At 39.5% G+C, this 25948-nt stretch overlaps 1 protein-coding gene across 1 annotated transcript in view; it reads right to left on the reverse strand.

The window, feature by feature from the left end:
- Positions 1–3663: 3663 nt before the first annotated feature.
- Positions 3664–25948, reverse strand: part of Pde3a (phosphodiesterase 3A) — a 278475-nt gene continuing 256190 nt past the window's right edge. The window contains exons 11-16 of the mRNA XM_075982396.1: positions 24825–24938; positions 24484–24683; positions 23477–23680; positions 22327–22482; positions 19482–19740; positions 3664–11261 (exon numbers count right to left, since the gene is read on the reverse strand). Of these exons, the coding sequence (XP_075838511.1) occupies positions 11020–11261; positions 19482–19740; positions 22327–22482; positions 23477–23680; positions 24484–24683; positions 24825–24938 (1175 nt within the window). The 3' untranslated portion in view covers positions 3664–11019. The remainder of the gene's footprint in view (positions 11262–19481; positions 19741–22326; positions 22483–23476; positions 23681–24483; positions 24684–24824; positions 24939–25948) is intronic.

The following is a 25948-nucleotide window of genomic DNA, read 5'->3' on the forward strand; positions in this document are numbered from 1 at the left end:
ATACCCTACAATTAATTAATTGATGTTTATCTTTGTACTTTTCCCCCTAAATTTAGGCACATATCTGTTTAAGATTGTGACATCTTGGATCTATTTGCATTCTTCTATATGTTTACATCCACTTATGCCAGCAACATTTGTTGAAGATGCTTTTTTTCCATTGTCCAATTTTGGCTTGTCAAATATCAGGTATTCATAGGTATGTGGATTAATGTCAGGGTCTTTAATTCAATTCCATTGATCCATGTGTCTTTTTTTATGCCAATATCAAGCTGTTCTTCTTATGGTTGCTCTATAGTACAGATTAAAGTCAGGGATGGTGATCCTTCTAGAAATTCCTTTATTGTACAGGATTGTTTTGGCTATCCTGTTTTTTTTGTTTGTTTGTTTGTTTTTTGTATTTCCTTGTAAAGTTGAGTATTGTTCTTTTAAGGTTTGTGAAGTGTTGTGTTGGGATCTTGATGGGGATTGTATTGTCTCTATAGATTGCTTTTGATAAGACTGCCATTTTTACTATATTGATCCTACCTATGCAAGTGCATGGGACATCTTTCCATTTCCTGATACCTCTTTCACTTGTTTGGTTAGAGTTACCCCCAAGATATTTTATGTTATTTGTGGCTATTTGTAAACGATGACGTTTCTCTGATTTGTTTATCAACCCATTATTTATTTATTTATTTATTTATTTATTTATTTATTTATAGGAGGGCTACTGAATTTTTTGACTTGATCTTGTACCCTGCCACATTACTAAAGATGTTTATCAGTTATAGAAGTTCCCTGATAGAATTTTGGGGATCACTTATGTATACTATCATATCTTCTGCAAATACTAAGAGTTTGACTTCTTCCTTTCCCAATTGTATCCCCTTGATCTCCTTTTGTTTTCTTATTGCTCTAGTTAGAACTTTGAGTACTATATTGAATAGATATGGAAAGAGTGGACAAACTTGTCCTGTTTCTGATTTTAGTGGAATAGCTTTAAATATCTTTCCACTTAATTTGATGTGGGATGTTGGCTTGCTGTGTATTGTTTTATTATGTGTAGATATATCCTGATATATCCAAGATCTGTGTGAAATAACCCATATCCAGAGAGGCAAACATGGTATGTACTTAATCATAAGTGGGTATTAGATGTACAGCAAAGGATAACAAGGCTACAACCCACAGTCCCACAGAAACTAGATAATAAGGAGGACTCTTAAGAGTGGCATGCATGGATAACCCTAGGAAAGGGAAATAGATAAGATCTCCTGATGTGGGATTCACCTCTGAATGATGTGAATATGCTTTATTCCAATTGGTTAATAAAGAAGCAGCTTTAAAATATGACAGGGCAGAATATAGCCAGGTTGGAAATCAAAGCAGATATATACAGAGAGAGTAGGCAGAGTCAAGGAGGCACCACATAGTACCTGAAGGAGAAAAACATGCTAGAACCTTACTAGTAGATCACATTCTTGTGGCGATACACAGATTAAAGAAATAGGTTAATTTAAGATATAAGAGTTACTTAATAATAAGCCCGAGCTAACAGGCCAACCAGTGTTGTAATTAATACAGTTTTGTGTGACTATTTGTGTCTGGGCACTGGGAAATGAATGAGCAGTCTCCATTTTAAAAAATGGTGTCCAAAGTGGGGCATGGGTCCACATAAGACCTTAAAAAGCTTAAGAAAAAACAAGATGACTTCTAGATTCACAAAACAGGAGCCAAGCACAACTTCTTGGCAGCTGCCTTATTTTCAGATAGGCTATGTTTGCTTGCAGCAAGCAGAGGCAGCTTCTATAAGAGCCTGCTTCCTGATTCACCAACATGAATAGCTTTGGCTCTTTTGGGAGGTCTGACTATGGAACATTTAAATGGGGTTTGAAAGCAGAGTGCTACAAGTTGCTTAATGGCAACACAGACCCACTGTGTCTCTGGTTCACATGGTTAACACAGCTCAGCCATGTTGGATGGGGTAGAGACAACAGGCAGGGACATAGTGTTATTCTTAGCTATACCCACTTGGCATTTTAAAAAGGCATTTATTGTCAGAAAAGAATTTCAGATACATAATAAGACAGATTCAGATATAAAAGATCTCTAAATGAGAAATGTAGTAATAAGGGCGGCGGGGCTGCTTCCCCAGCACCCCGGCTGCCTGGCTAGCTTATGCCCGAAATAACAACACACAAACTGTATTCATTTAATCACTGCTTGGCCCATTTCTATCTAGCCTCTTCTAGGCTAATTCTCACATATTAATTTAGCCCATTTCTAATCATCTGTGTAGCACCCCTAGGTGCGCTTACCAGGAAGATTCTAGCCTATGTCCATCCTGGATCGGAGCTTCATCGTGTGCATCTGCCTGGGAGCTGGGAGCATGGCGTCTCTCTGAAGCGTCTGCTCCCGAGAGAAGAGCTGTGAAGTCTGAGCTCACTTCCTCTTCCTCCCAGCGTTCTGTTCTGTTTACTCCTCCCACCTATCTTCTAACCAATGAGGGCCAAGCAGTTTCTTTTTATTTAACCAATGACCTTCCTCCATCAGAGAAACAGGGTGTTTAAAAAATGTTCATAGGCTTGGGAGAAAGAGGAAAGAAGTGACACATTTAGAACCTATGTTATAGAATTATTTTCATAGTATTTACTTGTGTGATCTATTTCCTCTATTTTTATCATTGAGCTTCCAAATACTATCTTATTCTCCTTATAAGGCTTTCCTTTGATTTTTTTTTAGTATTGTTGCATTTTTCAAATCTATCTTCATTTCAGTTTTATTTCTTCTTAATAGTTCTCTCTTTACTAAATTCATATTTCAAATTTCTGAGTTTTATTTTATTCAGCTTTGAGCTGCGTATTTGTATTTTCTTGGACATCATTCAGGCATTTATTCAAATTGGTTAAGGTAGGGGTTGCCATATTTTTTAAGCTCATTGACTTCTTTAATAATATTTATGATTGTTCTTTAAAATTCTATGTCTGAGGCTTATTTAGTCAAGTCTTATTTTATAACATTTCTGTAGGACTAGAGGGTTTGATGAGAGACATTCTGTCTTAACCATTGCTTAGTTTTGTAATGTGATGTGAGCATGTGTATCCTTTTTTGGTTGTGTGTCTGATAGGAGATTCTGATCTGTTCTAGGTTAGCTCCACTGCAAGTGTTGTATGTCTGGAACTAGGCCAGGTAAAGCCAATATGAAGTCTGGGTTTGGAGCTCAACGATACAACTATAAAACTCAATGGAAAGCCTTACAAGTATACCAAAATAGAACTCTGGGGCAAATCCTAAATTTTGCATATGTATAACTATATAATGCTCCATCTTGTGTATCCATTCTTCAGAGAACTGTGGGATTATTTATAGTATAAGCAAAAATACTTGATTGCATATTATTCTGAATCTGAATGCTTGAAGTTGGGTATTTTTATTTGACACTATTTTATTAAGTAAGGAATATAGCTTTGTGTTAAAAAGTAAGGTGATAATAATGACTAAGAATTCATTATCAATAGGGAAGGTGATGTTGCCATGGGAATTCAACACCCAGAAAGAACCTGGAGAACTCTAAGACAGTCAGTGCACACCTTAATAGAGAGCACTGTGTGTTAATCACTTGTAATTGGATATGAGAAGACTGGAGGGCTCAGGATGCACAAATAACTACATCAAGAATGATACCACAGAATCACTTTTATAATACACATCATCTTCACATTTAAGCATACATACTGATTATTTATGACACAATTTTAATAATTTTGAATATGTATGCAAATATATAAAACCAAGAGGCACTTCCAGTAATTCTGGCAAAAAGGGAGTATCAATATAGTCTCTAAACTAAAAAAAAAAAACAATAAAATAAATATAATTTATCTAATTTTTTTTCTGTACAGATCCTACTTTTTACAAAACTTTTATCAGCCATTAACTATGTCACTTAACAAATACTTGTGGTGGAATGATACTAAGTATTGCTACATACATTAAGTGCAAGATACAGGAGGCAAGATCAAATTGATTTCAACTGTAAAACAATCACTTAAGTTCCAAATTTTGTGTGTTTCTAAAAATGGATAAACTTGGCAAATATACTAATTAATGAACTTATTCAGGCTGAGTGTGGTAAGGAAAACATTGTCAAAAATCGTCATTTACAAATGATATCCCCACCACTATCACTTTAGTTATTTGAAAATAATGGGCGTTTCAGAAAGACAAAACTAAATTCATCCTATAAACATTATTACACAGGGTCGAATATTTAGAATCTGCTATAAAGAACCACTCAATGCCTTTTTTCTTTTTCTGTTCACAGAGAAGCAATAACAAATCCAATCAATCACTCAATCAGGAACTAGAACGCATTTTCCACAAGGACAAAAACTGCAAACTGACCATGTCTACCCAAATCAAACCCACTGGACCCAGATTAAAGTCCCTGCCATCATTATAGAAGGGTAACGAGAATCTTTTTTTCCACACGTTTTTGCATTGAGAGCTCATAATATGTGTAAAAGCACCAATTTTCATGGTGTGATTAGTAGGATAAAAACCTCCAGGAAGGAGTCCAAGGGGATTCTTGTATTCAAAGATATTTCCAGCGCTTGTTAGCTAGCAGATCAGCCTTACTGGTGCAAAAAAACTCCCCGCAAAACAAAAAACATGCTCTATGTCCTACTGTGCGAATATGTGCAGTCAACTGACACTCATAAATGCAAAAACCCAAGCAAATATGTTAAAAAAAACTCATGCAAATATTTAACAGAGTACTCAAAATTAGTGACTGGTGAATAAATATATATCATTTTTTTTTCTTTTTTGAGACAGGGTTTCTCTGTGGTTTTGGAGCCTGTCCTAGAACTAGCTCCTGTAGACCAGGCTGGTCTCGAACTCACAGAGATCCGCCTGCCTCTGCCTCCCAAGTGCTGGGATTAAAGGCGTGCGCCACCACCGCCCGGCTATATATCAAATGTTATTGAACCCCTCCATTAAAATGTAATATATAGATATGTCAGGGCTATTTTTTAAGGGCAGCAACAGTATAATTCTAGAATATGTTTATAAATAGCTAAAATGAAACATTGAATGTAATGGAGATTTTCTGAGTTAGAAAAATAACCAATTAGAAAATTTAAAAGAAAGTGACAGGACTCTTATTCATGAGCAAATATATACACAAAGAGAACAATTTAAACAGTTATTATTAATTACACATTAGCATCTGAATATTTTGTTATGTAAAGGGAATGTAATTACCAGGAGCAAAGTTCCTTCTCTGCAACAGAAGCTCTGATTACCAGCGTTTCACACACAGCAATGAGTAGAAGTGTTTGTTCTCTGTAATGACGTCTGAGAGGAATCATGGATGCATAAGGTCATTTCCCTTTAGAGCGAGTAACTAAATTGGCTTGAAAGCAGGTTGGACAAGAGTCTGGCTGTGTAGTGAGGGTTTCATGTGGTCCTCAATTCTGCTGGTAACTACTTCTTTGTACCTCAGGTTCCATTATGGAAATGGGGTGGAGGTGACTTGGACCACGACATTAAAAACATTTCTTCCTTTGTTCCAAAGAAGAGCATTTCTGATTACACACTCTTTGCTAATATTGGTCCAGAAAAGTAACATTGGTGAGAAATTACTCTGTGTGGTGTCCTTTGAGCAGACTGTTTTTTTTTCCTGTTGTTTAAATGAGTGAATTTCCTGCAATAGTTTGCTTCACTTGTAAGAAGTACATCTGATAAAAATGGAAAATTTAAAGTAGCAAAGCTTTTCAGATGCTCTTCTGTTACCTTTCTAAAAAAGAACTTCATATATTACCCAGTGGGGCAGTAACATAGGGTCAGCCCTTCATCTGTGAAAGCCAAGATTAATGTTTAATCTTTTTAGTGCTGAAGAATTTGAGTTTTAACTATATTAAAATTGAGTAAATAAAATTTATCTATGGTAATAGATCTTTATCATTTTTAATGTATAGTGATAAGCTGCTGGATCATATATTTTGTGCATTGGAATAATGCAGAGAAAATCAGATAGTAACTTGGGCACTTAAATTCTTTGGTATTTTTTCACAAATTTATTTATGTAGATGGATGTTTTACTTAACATGTATGTCTGTGCACCATTTATAGGCAGTTCCCAAGGATGCCAGAAGAGGGCGTCAGATCCTCTGTAACTGGAGTTACGGACTGTGTGAGCTGCCATGGGGACACTTAATGTACTTTATTAATTTATGTACTTATTGATCCTTTTGCAAAACATTTTCCCTTGAGAGCATTAGGAAAATGTTAAATGCTGCAAGGTTTCTCTTGCATGATATTAGTCTTGGTTATATCAAACTGTGAGCATTTTGGTATCAGGAGGCAGTAATTTATAGCTTGAATTTTATTATAATTTTAAAAAATATTATACTGTGATTGTTCAAGAAAATAAGCCAAAGTAAGTACTCTCTCAGGATTGACACACAAAGATTTAACATTAGTTTTTGCTAGTTTTAATGATTAAGAGCCACTTCTTAATACAGAGCAAGGAGTCTAGGGTGAACATGGCCATACTGAACTTTTATCTATAAGAGGAGGCTGTGTTTTCCCTGTGTGCCATGCCACTTTGGGGGTATACACCTACGATGCCAACATATGATACTAAGAAAAGTAGAGCCTTCGGTCCAACTCAAAAGTATATAGTCTATACACTGGTAGTCTTTTTGACATTAAAAAAACTCAAGGATCAACGTTACCCTTTAAAGCAGAAGATTGAGTCCCACCTACTTCATTTTTGCATCTGCAGACATGCTTAAAGTATTCACACACAGAAGGTCAAATATCTTAGTCATTGAATCTAACCAGTTGTTAGGGTAATTTACTAGAGTAACTATCAAGACTAACTCTTAGGTGAGGAAAAAAGTATTATGTAATGTAAAAATAACACCATTTCAGGACATGCAGTGTATATAAAGTAGGAACATGGATTACTGATATCCATGCTGCATAATGTATATTAGTGTGTTCTTATTCTATAATCATGGCTCCCTCGTGTGAGATCATGCAGTATTTCATTGCTCAGGGGGTATGGTAATGGCAGAAAATGACCTCCGTTTCAAAGCACATGATTATCAAGGCTTTCAGTTATCTGGGGCCAAACTATTAACATGCAAATTTTTCTTGTTGCCCCATTCTGCACACACACTAGGATCTGAAAGTCAAAAAAAAATTGACTTAGTCTGTGGCTGTAGTTGTCAGGCAGTTGAAAAGGCAGCTTAATTGCTAATGGCACAAAAATCAAGAGAGGTATCTAATGGGGATCAGGGTTAGGAAGGAGGGAAGGCTAACAAGCCCTTCCTTATGGTTTTCCCTGTGCTTCTAATGGCTACCCTAAGAGAGGACAGTGGAGGCCCCTGCTTCATGGAACCACCAAGAGCAGGCACCAAAGCAGAATAGACAGGACTTCCGGATTATTCATTTCCCATTGTTCAGGAGTTGTTCACCATACAAATACTTCACTTTTATGAAGAAGTCATTTCAAGTTTTAGACTTTATTTACAATGATAATTTTCATATTTTTATTATTTAGAAAATAATTTATACTTTTCCATCATTTAAACAAATAATAGGCCTGAGTCTTGTGCCTTTGGCACAGCTTTTACCTTCAAGAAAGTTCTCTGGGAAAGAAAGGCAGAGGGCATGGGGAAACTGCAAATATAGACATCGTCAAGGTATTCAGTTCTTCTCCTTGGGTTACTGGGGCTGCTATAGCTAATGTTTGCTCTGGACTCAATCCCAAGCAGGCAGAAAAGGGCACGATGGGGGTAGAAAGCTGATGCTTTCTCCAACGGGAGACAATTTCCTCAATGCCAGGTAATGACAACTAGAGAACATTCAGGACTGAGTTCATCTCCTACTGAGAACAAAACCAGGTCTTACATAAATGAGAACAATTTTTTTCTTCAGTTATTTTACTAAGGAAATAGTATTCGAAAGGTCAGCTGGCATCGATCACCATAAAGACATTTAATTAGTATGCTGAAAATAACATGGATAACATGCAGAATATGCTTATGCTTTTACTCCACAGAGAGCAACTGGTTCCATTTTCTCCTACCACCGGTGCGTTATAGCTGTCTATGAAACTAGCCTTTCCCTAAGTGAGTAGAAACCCTTTCGCTGGGAGACCTGAGTTTATCAATTGGCACCTGTATAGGCTCATATAAAACTGTAGTAAATTGCATCAAACACATTGGCACCACAGGAAGTTAACTCTGAAGTTGGAGGTGAACACAGTAATATTGCTGTCACCAAGAAGGTGGACAGCATCATTCATGAAAACCACTTTGGATGTTGTTTAATAGCCTTTGAGGTTTATCAGGGTGGATCTCCAGGTCATAGGCTTGGTGGGGCTCCACCCTCTTCAGTTTGTTGAATTTTGGTTTGAGAAGAATGACACTTGTTTGTTTGCTAAGAAAAAACTTAAATCTGCTTGGAGGAATGAGAACAATTCTGGAACAAATAGATTCAAATTGCTTTGGTCAAGATCCTGTTATTTCATGTACTTTAAAACAAGCCAAATTAGGCAGTTTTCTGAGACCCCCCTCTTCCCATATAACCAGCAGGGCTCCTACTCTGATTCTGTGGCTTTATTCAAACTGCCAATAAAAACACTCCCAACAGACCTGCTGATCCACTTACTCCATATTTATGTGTGTGATACAGATATTTGGAGATGGGAACGAGCACGGGCAGATGTGAAGGGCATGCAGCGAAGAGCTTTGTCTATTATTTCTGTTGCAGCAGAAGGGTACCTTTACCAAAGGAGGGTTCTTGTTTCAGAATAAATTTATAAACAGAGATGCACGGACACCATGAAGAAAGAAGAAATGATTCAGGGCTTGCTAAATGCTGAAGACCTGCTGTTAACTCAGAAATATAATGAAACATATTCTAATTGTGTGGATGAAGCCTTAATCTTTTCTATCCTCCTTGCATTAATATATTAAATAGAAAATATTCATTGAAATATTTGATTTCATCTTTGTCTCTCTTGAAAAAATGCTATGAATTACCATAAGATTATAATTTTGAAGGGAAGGGTACACTACCCATATATGAGAGACAAAGAGGTTTTTAATGTAAACAATTAAGAATGTGAAAGGGCAGAAATCAATACACAAGCTTGGAGGGTAGGTTGACTAGAATCCTGTGAACACAGAACTGAACCAGGAGCTACAAACAATAGAGTCCAGAGAGAAATGTTAACAAGTTGGTTAAGAAAGGCTTTCATCAGGGAGGGAAAGACATCAAATTAAGTCAGTCAGCAAAAGCTGTTGTCTTTACAATGCAATAATTTTAACAGCAAAACAACTGTATCAGATCATGACTCGAACTAGAGCAGGGATGGTAGGTGGCCCTCAGACTCCACAGTGAACCATCACCTGGGCTTGGAGACAGCTACAATGTATAAAATGGTGATTAAAATATAACTACAAAATGTTTCCCTTTTCCCCCTCCTTTTCTTAAAAAAAGTTTACTATCTACAGAAACAAAAAAAAAAACCTTTATATTTACATCACGGTAACTAGTCATGACATATGTAATAATATCTAATAAAATATTGAAAGTGAATATCAACTTTTTAAATAGAGGTTTGGCTCACAGCATAAACAAGTGTAGAAAACAAAACAACCCAAACAGCTTACAATGGTCTGGCCACAAACAATAATCAACAACCTATAATCTTCCTCTCCAAAAGGAGCATGACCATGGACCAGACTGCAAGGCCATGCTGTGGCATCACACGGTGTATGGAAGACCACAACAAGGGATGTCAGAGCAAACAACGTGCAACAGTTGCCAAGGGTCAGCTTTCCTGAGGCCAACTTCAATGCCCTAAGTTGGCATTTCACCTTCATCTCTTGTAAATCCCAAGGTGAGTTTATTGACTGCCTTTTTTACCACAACACGTCTTGCAGCAAATTGAGAAGACACAGGGTATCATCACTAACGGTAACTTCCCGAGCCTTTCCCAGCACCCTTTTAAAACTGACTCCAGCTACTCTTGGGTGCCCACCAGTAAAGAACGGTATTTCCTCCCGTGGTGATTTGATCATAGGTGAGTGACATGTGTACTCACACACACACCCTTATACATTCATTAGGCAAGTAGACCAGAAAGCCTCCGTCTTTGGAGTGTGAGGCTGATGGTAGGGCGCCTCTGTGTGGCAAGTAGTAGTAGTACCTATCATGTGGCCCACACAAGCCCTCCCTCCCAAAAAAAACCTTCGGAGAAGCTAAATGGAGGAAGGCCGCCAATCAAAGACACTCCAGAAAGGACTACCTTCTGTATGTTCACATGTACTTCATCACCTGCTACAGCTAGTCTATGAACAACTAAAACCACAAACATCTCCCTTTACATACACACACAGAGACACACACACAGACACACACACACACACACACGTATACAAACATCTCTCTCTCTCTCTCTCTCACACACACACACACACCCTTACACACACAGTTGGCAGGATGCATTAGAATCCCAACAATGTTCTAGAACGTTCGTCCCCTCAGTAGGGAGAACAAAAGCTGGTCAGTCTTGAGCCTACGTTTGTTTTCTTGCTAAGCTGCACATTTCCTCTTGGGTTTTCATCCTTTAAGATGTCTATGTCACAGTGACCTCTATATATCTTAATATGACTGCTGCTACCTTAAGGAGTCAGGCATTCTGGCTATCAGTGTGCATGTGTTACACGTGACTATAAGTCTTACATGAGCCTATGTGGGAATCTATACACACACATATATGTCTCTTTGATAAAACGATCCTTAGTCACTGGTGTCGCAGAGTGAAAGCTAGCCTTCAGTGTCATCCCTTACTGTAAAAGGAAACACACAAAATGTGAAGAATTCCCCAAATGCTGTAGCCATTTGCCCACCTTCTGGTATTCTACAGTGTTGTGTCTAAGTGTTGTGCTGGCTTGGAAAGTGTCCGGGACAAGTAATTCTGTATGCAAGCATGGCTCGCTCTACCCATGGTCACAGGTCTGGCTGTGGAGCCGGGCTCTCCTCAATTCTTGGCTTCCCTTTCTCTTCCTCTTCCTCCTTGATAGCCTGGATCTGCTCTGAGGGATGCTGCAAAGGGGCTGAGTCCAGGGACTTGTTCTCTAGGCCTGCTAAGCCCTGTTCCTCTTCAATCACTTTCTTCCACATCATGTGGTTCTGCAGGAGGTGCTGAGTTATTTGGCAGTAGATTTTCCTCCTTTTGCAAGTTTTCTTTCCTGCAAAACATCAGAAATAAAGCATCAGATTGAACTATGTGCAAGCTACATATATGAAGGTTATTGCTTTTCATCTTATACTCCAGAGATAAATACTAAAGAGACATCTTTCTTTCTGTTTATCTATCCACCTACCTCACCTGCTTCACATGTGCTAACAATGCAGTTTTCCAGAACAGGAAAGAGAGGAAACATGACAATAAACTATTACTGAGATAAATGTAAATAATATTTCATATTTAATATTGCCCACATCAGGTTCTGCTTGTATATTTGGGGTTGTATTGTGTATGAGTAGTTCAAGTGCACCTGTGTGCATGGATGTGCAGGTATGAAGGTCAGAAGTTGACATCACAACTTTCAGAGTACAGAGTGATAACCGATGCATCATGGAACCCCAAAACACAAGCCTTTCTTTATCACTCTCCACCTAGGTCTTTGAGAGAGCATCTCTCCCTGAACCTGGAGCCTGCCAATGGTCACGGGATATGCCAGCTGTGTGAGATCTCTTGAGATCCATCTACAAACGTCTTTATGGATGGGCTAGGAAGTCTTTAGCTGGTTTTATTATAAGGAGTAGTGGAAATTTCTTGCACCACAGAGCAGTGAGATCTAATTGTAAGAAATGTGTGGGAAAAATCAGTTAAATTATTTTGAGGTATTTTTGAACCACATAAAAATATTAAATCAAATAAATGCTGGGAGATAGAAAGATAGGTGCAGAATTATGAAAAATAATTTGAATTCTTTTTTTTTACTCTAGTATTCATCTGCTCATGAGGTGAAGTCATTGATCAATCTGATATGGACTAATTGGTGAGAGCTTTTCTGTCTTTTGTGTACTTTGAACCAAGACTGATTTGGCTCAGTTTTCTTTCATGGCACTTGTGCTCTGTGTAAGTACACTTAGGAGAAAGAACCTGAGTAAGGATGCTGTTTTGGGACAGAGATACACTTGTGAAAGAGACAGCTTTATTATATGTGATAGTGTTAATTGTCATCCTGAGAAATTGGAATCACCTGGGAGATGGGCCCTTGGGCATATCTGCAGGGGTGGGGTGGTGTTGGGAAGCTGCACCTGTTATGGGTTGTGTCATTCCCTAGGTAGTGACCTTGGAATACCTCTGAGAAGAGAAAGTGAGCCGAGCACAAGCACATAAGCACTGATTCATTGGTCTTTGAGTCTTCACTGTGGATGCTATGTGACCAGCACTCTACAGATTGGCATTGTGACATTCCCACAATGAAGAACTATCACCTGGAATTGAGAGGAAAAAATAAACTACTTCTCCCGAATTGTTTTTGTCAGAGTATTTGACTTTAACCAAGACACTGTTAGTCTTAGCTTGACTACAATTTAGACAAGGAACCCTCCCCTTCTCCCATCTGAAGACCCTGCCTCAGAGTGGTTATTTGGGAACTGGTGGGCAGGAGAGAAACCTTCAGTTATAATCACATCTGGCTTTTTTTCTATATTGGTCATGGGATCAGCCTTGTGCAGAAAGCTTTTATATGCTAGGCCATCACAGCCCTAATTTGGATTTTTAATTTACTTATTTAAGATTGGTGGCTGAACTTTGTTTCTTATGGCTGCCAAAGCATGGGCTCTGACCCCCATGACTCTAATAAGACACTTCTTTTTAAAAACAATGCCACTGACATTTGATGACTGATATTCCTAACTTGTAAGGACGTAGAATCACAAAAGGGGGGGGCATCTGGGCATGTCAGTGTGGGGGTTTCCAGAATAGGTTGAGGTGGAAAGACCCTCCTAAAAGTGACGGGGTGCCATTCTGTGGGTTGGGGTCTGCATAAAAAGGAGAAATATAGCAGAGATTAGCATTCCTTGAACTCTACTCTCCTACTGCAGATGTCATGGGACCCACATCTTCCAAGGCTTCTTGTTAGAAACCAGCCTGTCTCCAGTGACTCAGCACCAGAAGCCATGTTATCACCAGCCACTGTACCTTTAAAAAGGTCCCTGCCACCTCTCTTAGACCTCTCCTGGTCTCTCAAGTTCTTTATTCCTCTTTCTATATCTCTGAATCTCTGTCTCTCTTTCCCTTGTCCCCACTCCAAGATGCCCTTTCACCTGCCCCCCAAATCTCTTGTATGAGATGATGTGATATGTCCTTTAGTATATGTGTTGCCTTTATTGGTTGATGAATAAACTGTTTGGGCCAATTACGTAACAGAGTAAAGCCAGGCTGGAAGTGAGGGGAGGAGAGAATAGGTGGAGTCAGAGAGATACCATGTACCTGCCAAAGGAGACAGATGTTCTGAACCTTACCAGTAGCCCAAAGCCTCATGGTAATACACAGATTAATAGAAATGGGTTAATCTAAGATGTTAGTTAATAAGAAGCCTTGATGTGGGACTCTCCTCTGTATGCTGGAAAAACCATTGGTTAATAAAGAAACTGTTTTGGACCTGTGATAGGGTAGAGCAGAACTAGGTGGGGAAAACTAAACTGAATTCTGGGAGAAAGAAGGTGGAGTCAGGAAAAGCCATATAGCCCCACTGGAGACAGATGCCAGAATTTTACCTGCTAAACCACAGCCACATGATGTTACACAGATTACTGGAAATGGTTAAATTAAGAGTTAGCCAATAAGAAGCCAGAGCTAATGGACCAAGCAGGAGTCTGGGAGTCCAGGAAATGAACAAGTGTCCAACCAGCCTCCTACTGTGAAGCCTTAGCTAATAAGCCAAACAGTGGTAATACTAACTAAACAGTGGTAACACTAAAACTCATACCTTTTTGTAAACTTATAAATTTCTTGTAATATTTGGGGAATTTACTTGGATCCACCTCTCATAAATCAAAATGACTACAGATAAGTACTGTCATCAACAGCCTGTTTCCCCAAATGCCTATTCCACCTATTTCAGAAGGTGGGTTCGCTCTCCCTTTCTCTGCCCCTCCCCCAAGTACCAGGACCATAAACCTAAAATGTACATCTAATAAAAACATTTCCCCCTGAACTCCTTAACTTTATCTTCTGCCCCTAATATATATATTTGTTCCAGCATTCTTCCCGGTCCAGATGTTTCCTCAAAATCTGCATCCTAGGCAGCTTCAAAGCGGCTAGCCCCAGGTGGTCCAGTGTCACAGAAGCTGCCTGTACTTCCCTAGCCCTGAGATGGCTCTGCAGTCTGGAAAGCAAGTGAAACAGCCTGCTTTTCCAGGACTAAGCCACCATCCGATCTTCCTTGGGTCCCCAAAGATATCAACACCCCCAGGCATAGGAACAGTCAAAAGATCACAGTACACCATTCCTGCCTCTCCATCACCCGTGACTATTTTTTCACCTGCCTCACCCTCACCCCTTCCTATTTCTTCACCTTTTATAATAAACAAAAGGGAAGAATGTTAGGAGCCAGGTACTCCCCCAGCCTGTCCTCAGGGGCTCAGGGCCAGCAGCAGCCATGTTATCACCAACCACTGTACCTTTTAAAAAGTCCTTGGCACTAGACCACTCTCTTGGTCTCTCATTGTCTATCTGTCTGTCTCTGTTCTCTCTTCCTCACTATGAGATGGCCTTTCATGCCCGACCCCCAATTAATCTCTTCCATGGTATCTGTTGTGTGGTGTGAGCTCTCCAACATTCTTGACTCGGATCCACCAAAACACTCTGCCGCATAAACACTAACACCTATGCCATGCAATATACAAGCATGTGTTTTTAAAAGTAAATTGTTTTCTTTTCAAAGCCGGCTGCTCTAATTCTGCTGTGGTGGTGGTGGTGAAGCATGAATTTGCTTTTGGAAATGATTTATTTTTATTTATATAATGTATGTGAGCCCGTGTCAGTGTATGTGCACCACATGCAGACAGAACCTGCAGAAGCAAACGAAGACAATGAATTTCGGGAAAGTGGAGTTACAAATAGTTGTGACTTGCCATGTGGGTGTTGGGGAAATAAAGCCAGGTCCTTTGCAAGTACAGAAAGTGGTCCTAACCACTGAGACATCTCTCCAGTCCCTGAGTATACTTCTTACCCAAATACTTTGAATCACAGGACAGGTTTGAATCACAGTGGGAGAAAACTCTCTACTGCTCACAGTATGCATATTGGCTGGGAAGAAGATAACCCAAACTCCATTTCCCCCCTTTTTTTCCTTTTGGGACAGGCCCCAGGAGAGCAGCTGCTCCCTTAAGTGGCTGTTAAACATTAGCAATAAACCTCTCTGGAATTATGCTGAACCAAGTGACGTAGGACAAAGTTTGTACCAAATAAATTTGCGTAGATTAGAATCTGCAGGTGGTCTGAAGCCTGCCTGTGCTGGGAGCCAAATTATTCTGCACTGGAACCTTTTGAAAAGAGAACAAAGAGCCTTTCATTGCTTGGATTCTAAGCACAGCTTAGTACTTCATTAGAAACCTCTTAGCTCGCCCCAGGAACCTTTCAGATTTAATTATTAGGTGGGTTAAAAAGCCCCCTCTGCTCAGAACATCACACTGCAGCATTTTATTCTGTTTCCTGGGAGACCTCCAAGTTTTACAAACGGCAGAACTCACCAGTGGCTATTTAATATTTTTCCCCCTGAAATCTAAGATCAGGCTAAATCATAACAAACATCGCAGCCACTATGAATTCTGAAACGAAAATTACAAAGAACTCAAGAGCAATGGAGTTAAAAACAAAGTAGGTTGAGTGTCTTCTAAGGCTCTCACACCTTGTCCCACTGCTTACGGTTCCCTGCCAGTCTGACTTTCTTCTTTATTCAAATGAGGTGGTGTCTAACTAAATGTCACAACTCTAACCGTGGCTGGTGTTTAAATCTGCTAACATCACTCCACCTTTGTTCTTCCGGGGATTGCAAACGCGCTTCAAAACCATAATTTCAGGGAGCTGGAGAGATGGACCAGTGGATAAAGTGTTTGCTGTACAAGCGTGAGGACCCTGGCTTGATCTCCAGCATCCACATGAAAAGCTGGGATGTTGGAATGCATCTGCACTCCCACTGTAAGCACAAACTGGGGGAGGTGGAGGCAGGTGCATCCCTGGAACTCACTGGCTACTGGCCTAGCCAAACTAAGTAACTTCAAGTTCACAGAGAAATCCTATCTCAAATAATAAAAAAGGTGAAATTAATCCCCTGCACCTTCATGTACACACATATTCCCCCCCACACTTAAACATACATTCCTCAGCACAAATCTGTGTATATAAAGGTCATATGTCTAAAATTACAGTATCTGATAACTGTGGCAGAGACGTTTTAGATTTCTGTGTAAGGGGGAAACTTAAACACCGAAAGTCATGTGTAACTGAACCCATAGAATTTTCATGGATGCTTCACTAGACTTGGCTGAAACAGAAAGACCAAGGGAAAAGCATATCACTCTGGAGGCCAGCATGCCAGCCCAGAGTTTGGAAAGATCATTCTCTACTCAAGCTTAGATAGGCAAGCTGAGCCTGATAAATAATGGTCCTTGCATGACTCCTTCAATTCCCCATGCCTGGGTATGCGCCTTAATAATGTTTATGAGCTTAAACGGCAATCCCTAAAACTCTTCTGGATGAAGCATTTTCAGAGGCTCAGCCGATACAGGTCTTTCATGACACTGAAGGACCCGTCTCTCCATGAACAAATAAATCATCAGGCTGTCTGATGGTTTGAAGTGGAAACAAAGCAGAACAGAGAACTAAAAGATGAATAACTAACCTTTGAATTTCAAGTCTCAGGTTCTAGCTTTGAATCCTAAAGTCAATAATTTATTTTTATATGAATCAGAGAAATATATCAACAATAAAATATTAAGAGAAAAACCAATTTTTCACTTTTCCCGACTCAATTTGAAAGCAAACGGCTTTGGAGGTGGCTCAGTCAGTAAGTGCTTGCTGTACAAGCAAGAGGACTTGAGTTTGGATCCTGTCATCCATTTTTAGCTGATGTTGTACCAGAGAATCTGTATTCTCAATGCTCTATAGGTAGATGTGATGTAGAGACAGCTACCTGGTTTAGGCAACTATAAAAACAGAGATGCTGTGTTAAATCAAATGCAAGATGAATAACATTGAATGTTTTTCCCTGACTTCCACACACATGCCTGTACACACACACACACACACACACACACACACACACACACACTCACACTCACACTCACATACACACACGATAGTAAAAAAAGACAAAGAACAAGAAAGACTAATAGGTAGGACAGAACATTCACAAATCTGGCCCAAGACAGTGTTCCAAGGTTCTGTCATGTAAGTCTTAATTCTTTCAAGTGTTTGCTGAAAATCAGGGTATAGCTACCTTTATCTATATCAATGTCATCTGTATCAACTATATCATCTTTATCCACACACACACACACACACACACACACACACACACACATATCAGAATGGACCAAACCAGCAAAGCAGTGAACCTCCTTACTCCATGGCAGACATGAACCAACTCTTTTATTTTCCTGACAGTTACCAAAATAGAGGGGAAAATGAAAAGGGCATCGCTTGTGGCAATGCTTTATTCAAGGACTTTTAAAATTCTAAAGCCTTGCTTTGTCGATCAGTTCAATGGATAGAAAACAAGCTGTGTTCACACAATCACAGGAACGTCCTTGTGTAGTGCCATTCCAGGGGTTCTGGATTTTACTAATTGTGTTATTAGTCTCTGTGTTTTGTTGTAAGATACCGAGGAGTATATCTAAAGGTGTGACAGAGTCACAGTTTTATAGTCACCTGGGTCAGCTTGATTACTGGCTGCCTGTGTCATGAACCCAAAGCCAATTATCAGATGTGATGGTGCACTAACACCTGTCCACTGTTAAATTCCTATAACTCGGGACCACCTGAGAAGAAAGTTTGGCTAAAGAACTGTGGCTCAGGTCGGCCTGTGGGCATGTCTATGAGGGATGGTTTTGACTGTTAACTGATGTGAGGAGACATCACAGGTCTTCTGAATGTGGATGGCTCTGTTTCCTGGACTAGCCCTGAATTGTAGAAGAGTGAGGGACGTGAGCTGAGCGTGAACATAGAGAGCAAGCAGGGATCCATGGGTTTCTTTCTGTTCTTGACTGTGGATGTGATGTTACCTGTTTCAAGTGCCTGCCACTATGACTTCACCTCAGCCGTGGACTGTAACCTAGAATTGTGAAGCAAATAAACATTCCTCCCTTTAGTGGCTTCTTGTCTGGGTATTTGTGACAGATGGGTGCTCATGCTCACACCACTGATACTACCCTAAAGAAGTCATAGTCGGCTGTAGTTCAGATCACATCAACAGTTGAAATGATGCTCTTATCTTGGCCCAAATCCCCAAACATTTCCAAAACAACTTAGCTAAAATGTGAGTTGAGTTCACTAACTGTTCTGCTCATAGACATCTGTGACTTCTCATTTTAGTAATAAAAGGCCAAGCTCCCACTGTGACCCACAGAGCACTATCACCTGCCTGTACCATATGACTTACCATGGCTTCTCCTGTGCTTCCTCCCCTTGTCCTCTGCTTCAGGCACCTTAATTCCCCTTCCTATCACCCAGGGCAGGACCTTAAAGCCACTGCCTGTTCCTTTTCTTAAGATCCATTTCCACATAGATTCCCATGGAATATTCCTTCATTTTTTACATGTCTTTTAAGACATATTAAAATCTTTCTCTCTTCCTAGATACATCATTTTAAAATTCTCTGCAATATTTTATATCCCCTCAAAAGGTAAGACAAAGAATGATCCCAACCCCCCAAAACTAATCTATTGTATCCATCAGTACCTAGCACATTATGAACATACTGGTTTATGTTGCCAAATATCTGCAGTTCTTCTAGAACAGACATCAAAAAGGACAAGACTTACTTTTTTTGTCCATAGGTCTACTGTTAGTACTAGGACTAATGTCCAGGCACAGAAGATATGTACAGTGAGCAATTGTTAAGTAAAAGACTAAAGTCCTCTTATCTCTTCCCATCCCCAACTCAACCATGAAAAAAAAAAGCTTGCAATTGATATGGTAACCGAAATTCTAAATCATTCAGAAATCCTGAAGCTAGTTATCAGCTCTATTTCATCTCTTTGTGAGAGAACATCTCTTTGTATGATATCTGATTGTCACACTTTGCATCTTCGGCTGTCTCTATGATGCCATGGGCAGCAAAGGATAGCTGGATTTAAAGTATGTAATTTATGAGAAGCATCAATTCCTCTGAATCCAAAGCAGAAATCACCCCTAGAAACTCTCATCAGAAATAGGTTTTATGGCTTACTGGGAGCTGTATTATTTTCACAGGTTTCTTCCTCATTTGGTGTTTCAGCTTCTTCCTCCTCTTCTTCTGGGTCATCAGTGTCTCCCGAATCATCACTGTCATCCACCCATTTTCCTGGCATGAGACCCGCAGAGTCATACGAGTGGCATAGAGGACCCACAATGTGTGAGATAAAGGATTCTTGAAGGTTGGCCAGCTGCGGGGCAGAGCGGTCCATAAAGGGACTTATGGGCAAACCGAGGCTGGCTTCTTCATCACCCTAGAAGTACGGATTCACAATGACAAAGGTAAATGACAGAGGACTATAAACATAAGACAAGACAACATTCACCTGATATCTAACGTGTGGATATGCCACAACCCAGATAGCCACATAAAATCCCTTGATGTCACTGCTCTGAGTCACGGTGCTGAAAGCTAAAATAGCCACAGAAGGACTTTCTTCCTGGTATTTGTTAACTGTGCAGTCTTGAGTTTTTGGTTCAGTTTCAAGAGGACATTTAATGAGATTACTCATATGCACCACTACTTCAGTGGTGCTGGGGTTTGAACTGAAGGCTTTCTGCACACTAGGCAAACATGCCCCCAGTTGAGCCGCACCCCCTATTATGTTTGTCTTTTTGACTTGATTTCTAGAAAACATAAACCATTTTCTTGCTCTATTCAAGTTCCTATATTAGGCCAGATTTTGTTTAATTTGTATCTTCTGTAATTATGTTTTTAATATTCTTATATATTATAATTTTTGTCTTTAACTGCCTTAAATACTTACGAGAATCAAACAGGTCATAAAAAAGAGGTTACCTAGAAAACTTTAAAAATTAATAAAATTACAAGCCAGGGTATGTGGTTTTCCTTTTCTTTCATATTTTCTGTATTTTAATACTTTACCATTGATTGATAATGCTATTAGTAGAAAAGGCAATACACTATTTTTAAAAGCATAAAAAAAGCATAAATATTTTATTTTACATATGAATGCTAAAATAAATACATAAATCTTCAAAGTTTATTCCAATCCCTATTTAAGCACCACTCATTACTAAGTGCCCCATCCTGATTGGCACCTTTCATACTAATAGGGGTAGACTTGTTACTCTCACACCTCTGTGATCTGACCTCACACTACAACCCCTGGAGGTCCTGCCTCAACCTCCTGATGTTGGGATTTCAAATTTGGGCCACCATGCTACCTCATCCCTGTGGTCTTTAGGGCACTCAAGAAGAACCTAACATTCATTTTGGACAGGTCTGTGATAAGTACTTAAGAGGCCTTCCCAGCTCAAACGCCACAGCAAGGTGTGGAGAAACCGATTTTAAAGTTGCACACACGACTTCTAACACTGGACCAGAGTCACTCTATCATCTATGTTTCCCTCCAGGGCAAACATCTTCATTTTTTTCACATCCCAATATGTCACTGAATCCTTGCTTTTCTTTCCTCTCATTTACTACCAAACTTTTTAAAGAAAGTTGTTCAGAACTGCAAATGTAATTAGATCAGTGGAGGTTTATGTGGGGATGGTCACCTATACTTGCCAGCATGTAGTGGCTTTTCAGTACATGTTGCTAAATATTTTGTTCTTGTATCATACATAGAGTTTGTGTGTCTATACACACACACATATATACATCACATTCACAGATACACACACCACACATGCACACACACACACACCACGCACACACACCATATACACCCTATATACACACATACATACTATACAGACACACACCACACACACACTTCACACACAGACACATACACCACACACACACACCATACACACATGCACACCACACACACTTCACACCATATATACCATATATACAAACCATACACACAGACACATCCACCACACATGCACACACACCACGCACACATAAACATACACCATATACACACCACACACACGACACACACCACACACACAGTCCCATACACACACACCACATAAATACAGCACACATAAACATACATCATACACACACCACACACACATCACACACCCACATCACACACACACACATGTGGTATTTCCCTTTGTATGCTGTGAATACCATTGGTTAATAGAGAAACTGTCTTGGGCCAATGCTGGGAGAAAGGATGCAGAGTCAGGAGAAGCCATGGAGCCTCAGTCGGAGACAGATGTGCTGAAATTTTGCTGGTACATCACAACATTGTGGTCATGCACAGATTAATGGAAATGGGTTAATTATGACGTAACGGTTAGAAAATAAAAAGCTAGAGCTAATGGGCCAAGAAGTGTTTCAAATAATACAGTTTCTGTGTGATTATTTTGGGACTGAGCAGTCAGGAACCAACAAGCACCCTTCTTCCAACACATATACACCCACACAACCCCCATACACCACACACACACACCACACACACCATATACACCATACACACAACATACATACACACCATACACACACTCCACACACATATACACACAGGCATCTATTTCATACATTGTTGTTACTTAGCTAGGAAAGCAGTCAATTGAGGTTTTCTTATGACCATCTAATGTTACTTTTACAATAAGCAACCTTGTAGCAACTCAGCATTTCAAATGAATCACAGCATCTCAGTAGATTATTCTGTCATATTGACATGTCTCTCCAAAATGCCTGCAGATAATTTTACCTCAGTGTTCAAGAGTTTAATTCATTTTCATGTGCCATTTTTAAATTCCCACTGAAACTGCCCAGTGTATATGTTTGCCACAATTATAAATGTAGATAGAATGATTGTGCTGTCACGGCTGGAGAGAAGTGTTGGTGAACTTGTACACAACAAGGACACACAGCTTGTGGTGGGTGAAGCAGCTTGGTGAGTTACCTGCTCATAAAACTCACTGGCGATGCCCTCTGTCCACTTCAGGTGGAGTTCTTTACACTTAGCAGGCCCATTAATGTCTGCCAACTTTATACACATTTGACACACCAGGAGACGATCATTTTCATTGGTCCAATCTATCCCAACATCGTCGTTTACCTGTTTGAGGGACAAAGCCAATATGTTCTGTCTCTACGACAGCTCAGGTAGAACATGAAAAATGACAACAGAATTTTATTGTCTTCTTTCTGTGTAGGAACGAGAATATCAAACACGAGGACTTCAGACTCTGGAACTAATGTCAGCAGCTTGCACTGAAGATAAAAAGTTGGTGCAGTTCAACCAAAATTAATCAATGAAGAAGAAACTATTACTGAACTTACAAAAGATCCTGCTTGAAGCTAGCACATAGTATCAATTTCTACTAAATCATAAAACTATAGTAAGAAGTTTTCTTTTATATGTGTATGCATAAATGTACATGCAGGAGTGTGTGTAAGTGGGTGTGTAGGGGGCATGGGTCAACCCCAGGTATCTTTCCTCAGGAGCTTTATAGACAGTGTCTCTCTCTGACTACGCTAGGCTCCTGGCCAGTGAGACTCTGGAGCCTCCTGTGTTTGCTTCTCCAATGCTAAGGCACTGACATTATACATGATCACTACCATGCTCAGCTTTTTATTTTTACTTTTTCAAATGTGGGTTCTAAGGGTCAAACTTAGGTCTTCGTGCTGACAAAGCAAATACTTTACTGACTAAGGCTTCTTCCAAGGAACAAATAAGAAGCTTTCTTGAATGAATACTTGGACTTTTAAATTTGATACATGAAGTTTTGCTTCAAGTTTTCTTTCCTTCCTTCTGCTGTCAGATAATTTACCTCATACACTGTAAACATGATTATTTGTTAAATCAAACAAAGCAACAGTGGCAGCTAATGTTTCCTATTCTCTGTAGAACAAAGTCTAACATACACAGCTAAGACCTCAACTTCGCAAGCATCTAGACTCAGAGTGTGCCTAGAGGCCAGCTTGGGGGATAAATAGTTCAATCATTTCCTTCTCACGGAAAGCTCACAGTGATTGAGTTTCATTTAATACTTTGATTATAAGACCCCTTTGATGTGTCATAAAATGAACACTGGCAGAGATCTACTTACCTTGGCATTAAATTTGGCTACAAAGTCAAAGTGTTTCTTCAGGTCAGTAGCCAAAATTGCTTCAATGACTAGGAACCGGAAATGCTTAAATTCCACATGGTCCAGGTTACCTAAGAAATTATACTCTGGCCGGGACATGAAGAGATTCCACGCAGCAGCTGCATGATGGTTCTCCAGAACTGAACGGTCATTGTACAGCACGGCCTAGGGTGGAAGGAAAGAGAAGAGGGCGTCTGACTTCTTACGTTAAAAAGGAAACACAAAAGTCTGAGGATACGGAAGGCTTTCAATTCCTCAGTTTTATGCTGGCTATTAAAAATTATCTTGACTGTTAATGCCTTCTCTTGGGTAATTCTATTTTCTGACATATACGTTTCTCCCCTTAAAACCTTTTCTGCATACATTATATATAATTTTATATATTTATTATTACATGTATAAATTATATATTATATATAAATTATGTATGTGTGTAATTAATTTTTAAAAAATTTTTATTTGAGGAAACTTTGTTCAGGCAAAATGAATTCTTCCCAATGTATAAGATAAATGGACAGTAAATTCCTACCAATGAAAATACAAGCACTGAGAATAAGTGCTGCCGTGAAAATGTTTTCAAAGAGTAAGGTGTCTAAACAGTCTTATGCTTTTAAAGGACCAAGAAAAACATGGTTCTCCAGTCTTTTCAGAAAGGGACGTGTTTGTAAGATGTCTTTGCTTTGTTGAGGATATTCACTGTTGTTAGTTAGTCATTTGATTCCCTCCCAAGAAGGCATCTGAGAAATGATCTTCCTATGTAACAAGGTCAAACATCTGCTATAACTATCTTAGCCCAAGCCACGACACTTTTGGAAATTAACAAGTCCTTTAAGAATTTCCTGAGGACTAAGGATACGTTGGTTCCATACAGACTTGAGTGCCTCTTACAAGACATATCCTGGAAATTTAATTGTACTCCAAGAAATGTACCCTAAAATATTTTCTCCTCATGAAAATTGAACCTTTACCTGAGGAGCACTAGTGGCAACCAGAAAAGCATTCGTCCTCCCTGGATGATCGTAGTCATGCATGGCTGCGGCGACATACAAGGCCATCAACTCTAAGGCTGGGATATTCCCAGACAGACATCCATATTTGTCATCTGACACATGATACATTTTTGAAAACACATATCCCATGTGTCCATGTGTAAATCCACTGTCAGAATCTGAGGAGAAGTGAAAGTCAGACATGTTTAAAAGCTGCAAAGCTGCAAAGCTGTAGCCATTGTTCTGAATTCCTTTGAAAACAAAGCACATGATCAGAGTTTCTGGCTCGTACAAGAAGCACAGGCATAATTCATACACACCCGAGTCGCTTGCTGATCCATGATCACCAATCACGCTCGGGAGGCCAGGAATCGGCTGCGTTGTGAGATACCACACAGCGTGCAAAACATCAGTGGCATGGATTCTATTATGATCTGTAAGGATGCAAAGGAGTGAGCGCACATCAGCTAGTGAACTCGGGTCCAAGGATTAAGAGTGCCATCTACTGGACAAACACTTCTGTGGCCACACTTTATCCAAGAAAGGCATACCAAACTTCCCTGCATAGGTACTTCTGGAAAATACTTCCACCAATTCTATCATTTCCACAGTAATAAGAAATGACATCCACAGCATTTATTGTGCATGCAGATATGCAAAGTGGAAAAGTCGGTGTCTGATTCTTCTAGAAGCCTATGTATTCAGGAAACTCAACATGTTGTGCTTACATTTGTTTCTTTGCTCCTGTATAAGAAAAACTGCATAGAGATATAGAAAGAAAGACCTAAGGTACTCAGGTGAATGGTTTGGAGGATCAAGATCATTTGGATGAATGCATCTTCCTCCTTATTTACAGCAAAGATGCTCAGCCTAAGGGACCAGTGGCAATATCGAATACCTTGTATCCTCCTTTACCATTAGGAATTAGCAGGTGTCCATCAACACCAATCTTCACCAAGAAATCATATATTTTTCACACTTCTATTAATAAGTTGCCTATATAGACTGTTATATCACCTGTCACTTCATGAAGTTTCTTCCTTCATCCCTTTGTTTTTATAGCTGCATCTAGATGAACTGAGACTCACATGAATGACAGTTGAGTTTTATGCTCCCCTTTACCCTGAACGGTGTTACAGGCAAACTCTAACTAAAGACTTAATCTCTGAGGTGTGAATAAAGTAACAAGTCACGGTTCATCTGATTCTGTTTTCACTTTCCGTCCACAGCTTTTTATTTTATGTTAATTGTGGATCTGCTTACAGAAAGCCACCAGACATGTAATTCGTCAGGAGTGTCAATACAAAAATATTCAGACCAGTGAACATTTGTATTGGTGATTAAAACTATGAGGAGCAAGGCTTTCATAGCTTGCTCACATTAGCTAAGTGCCTAGGCTCAACAGAGAGAAGACATCATATTTTGAAGCAGTGCTAATCAAGCT

Source organism: Microtus pennsylvanicus, chromosome 8, assembly GCF_037038515.1.
Source record: "Microtus pennsylvanicus isolate mMicPen1 chromosome 8, mMicPen1.hap1, whole genome shotgun sequence".
Taxonomy (NCBI): domain Eukaryota; kingdom Metazoa; phylum Chordata; class Mammalia; order Rodentia; family Cricetidae; genus Microtus; species Microtus pennsylvanicus.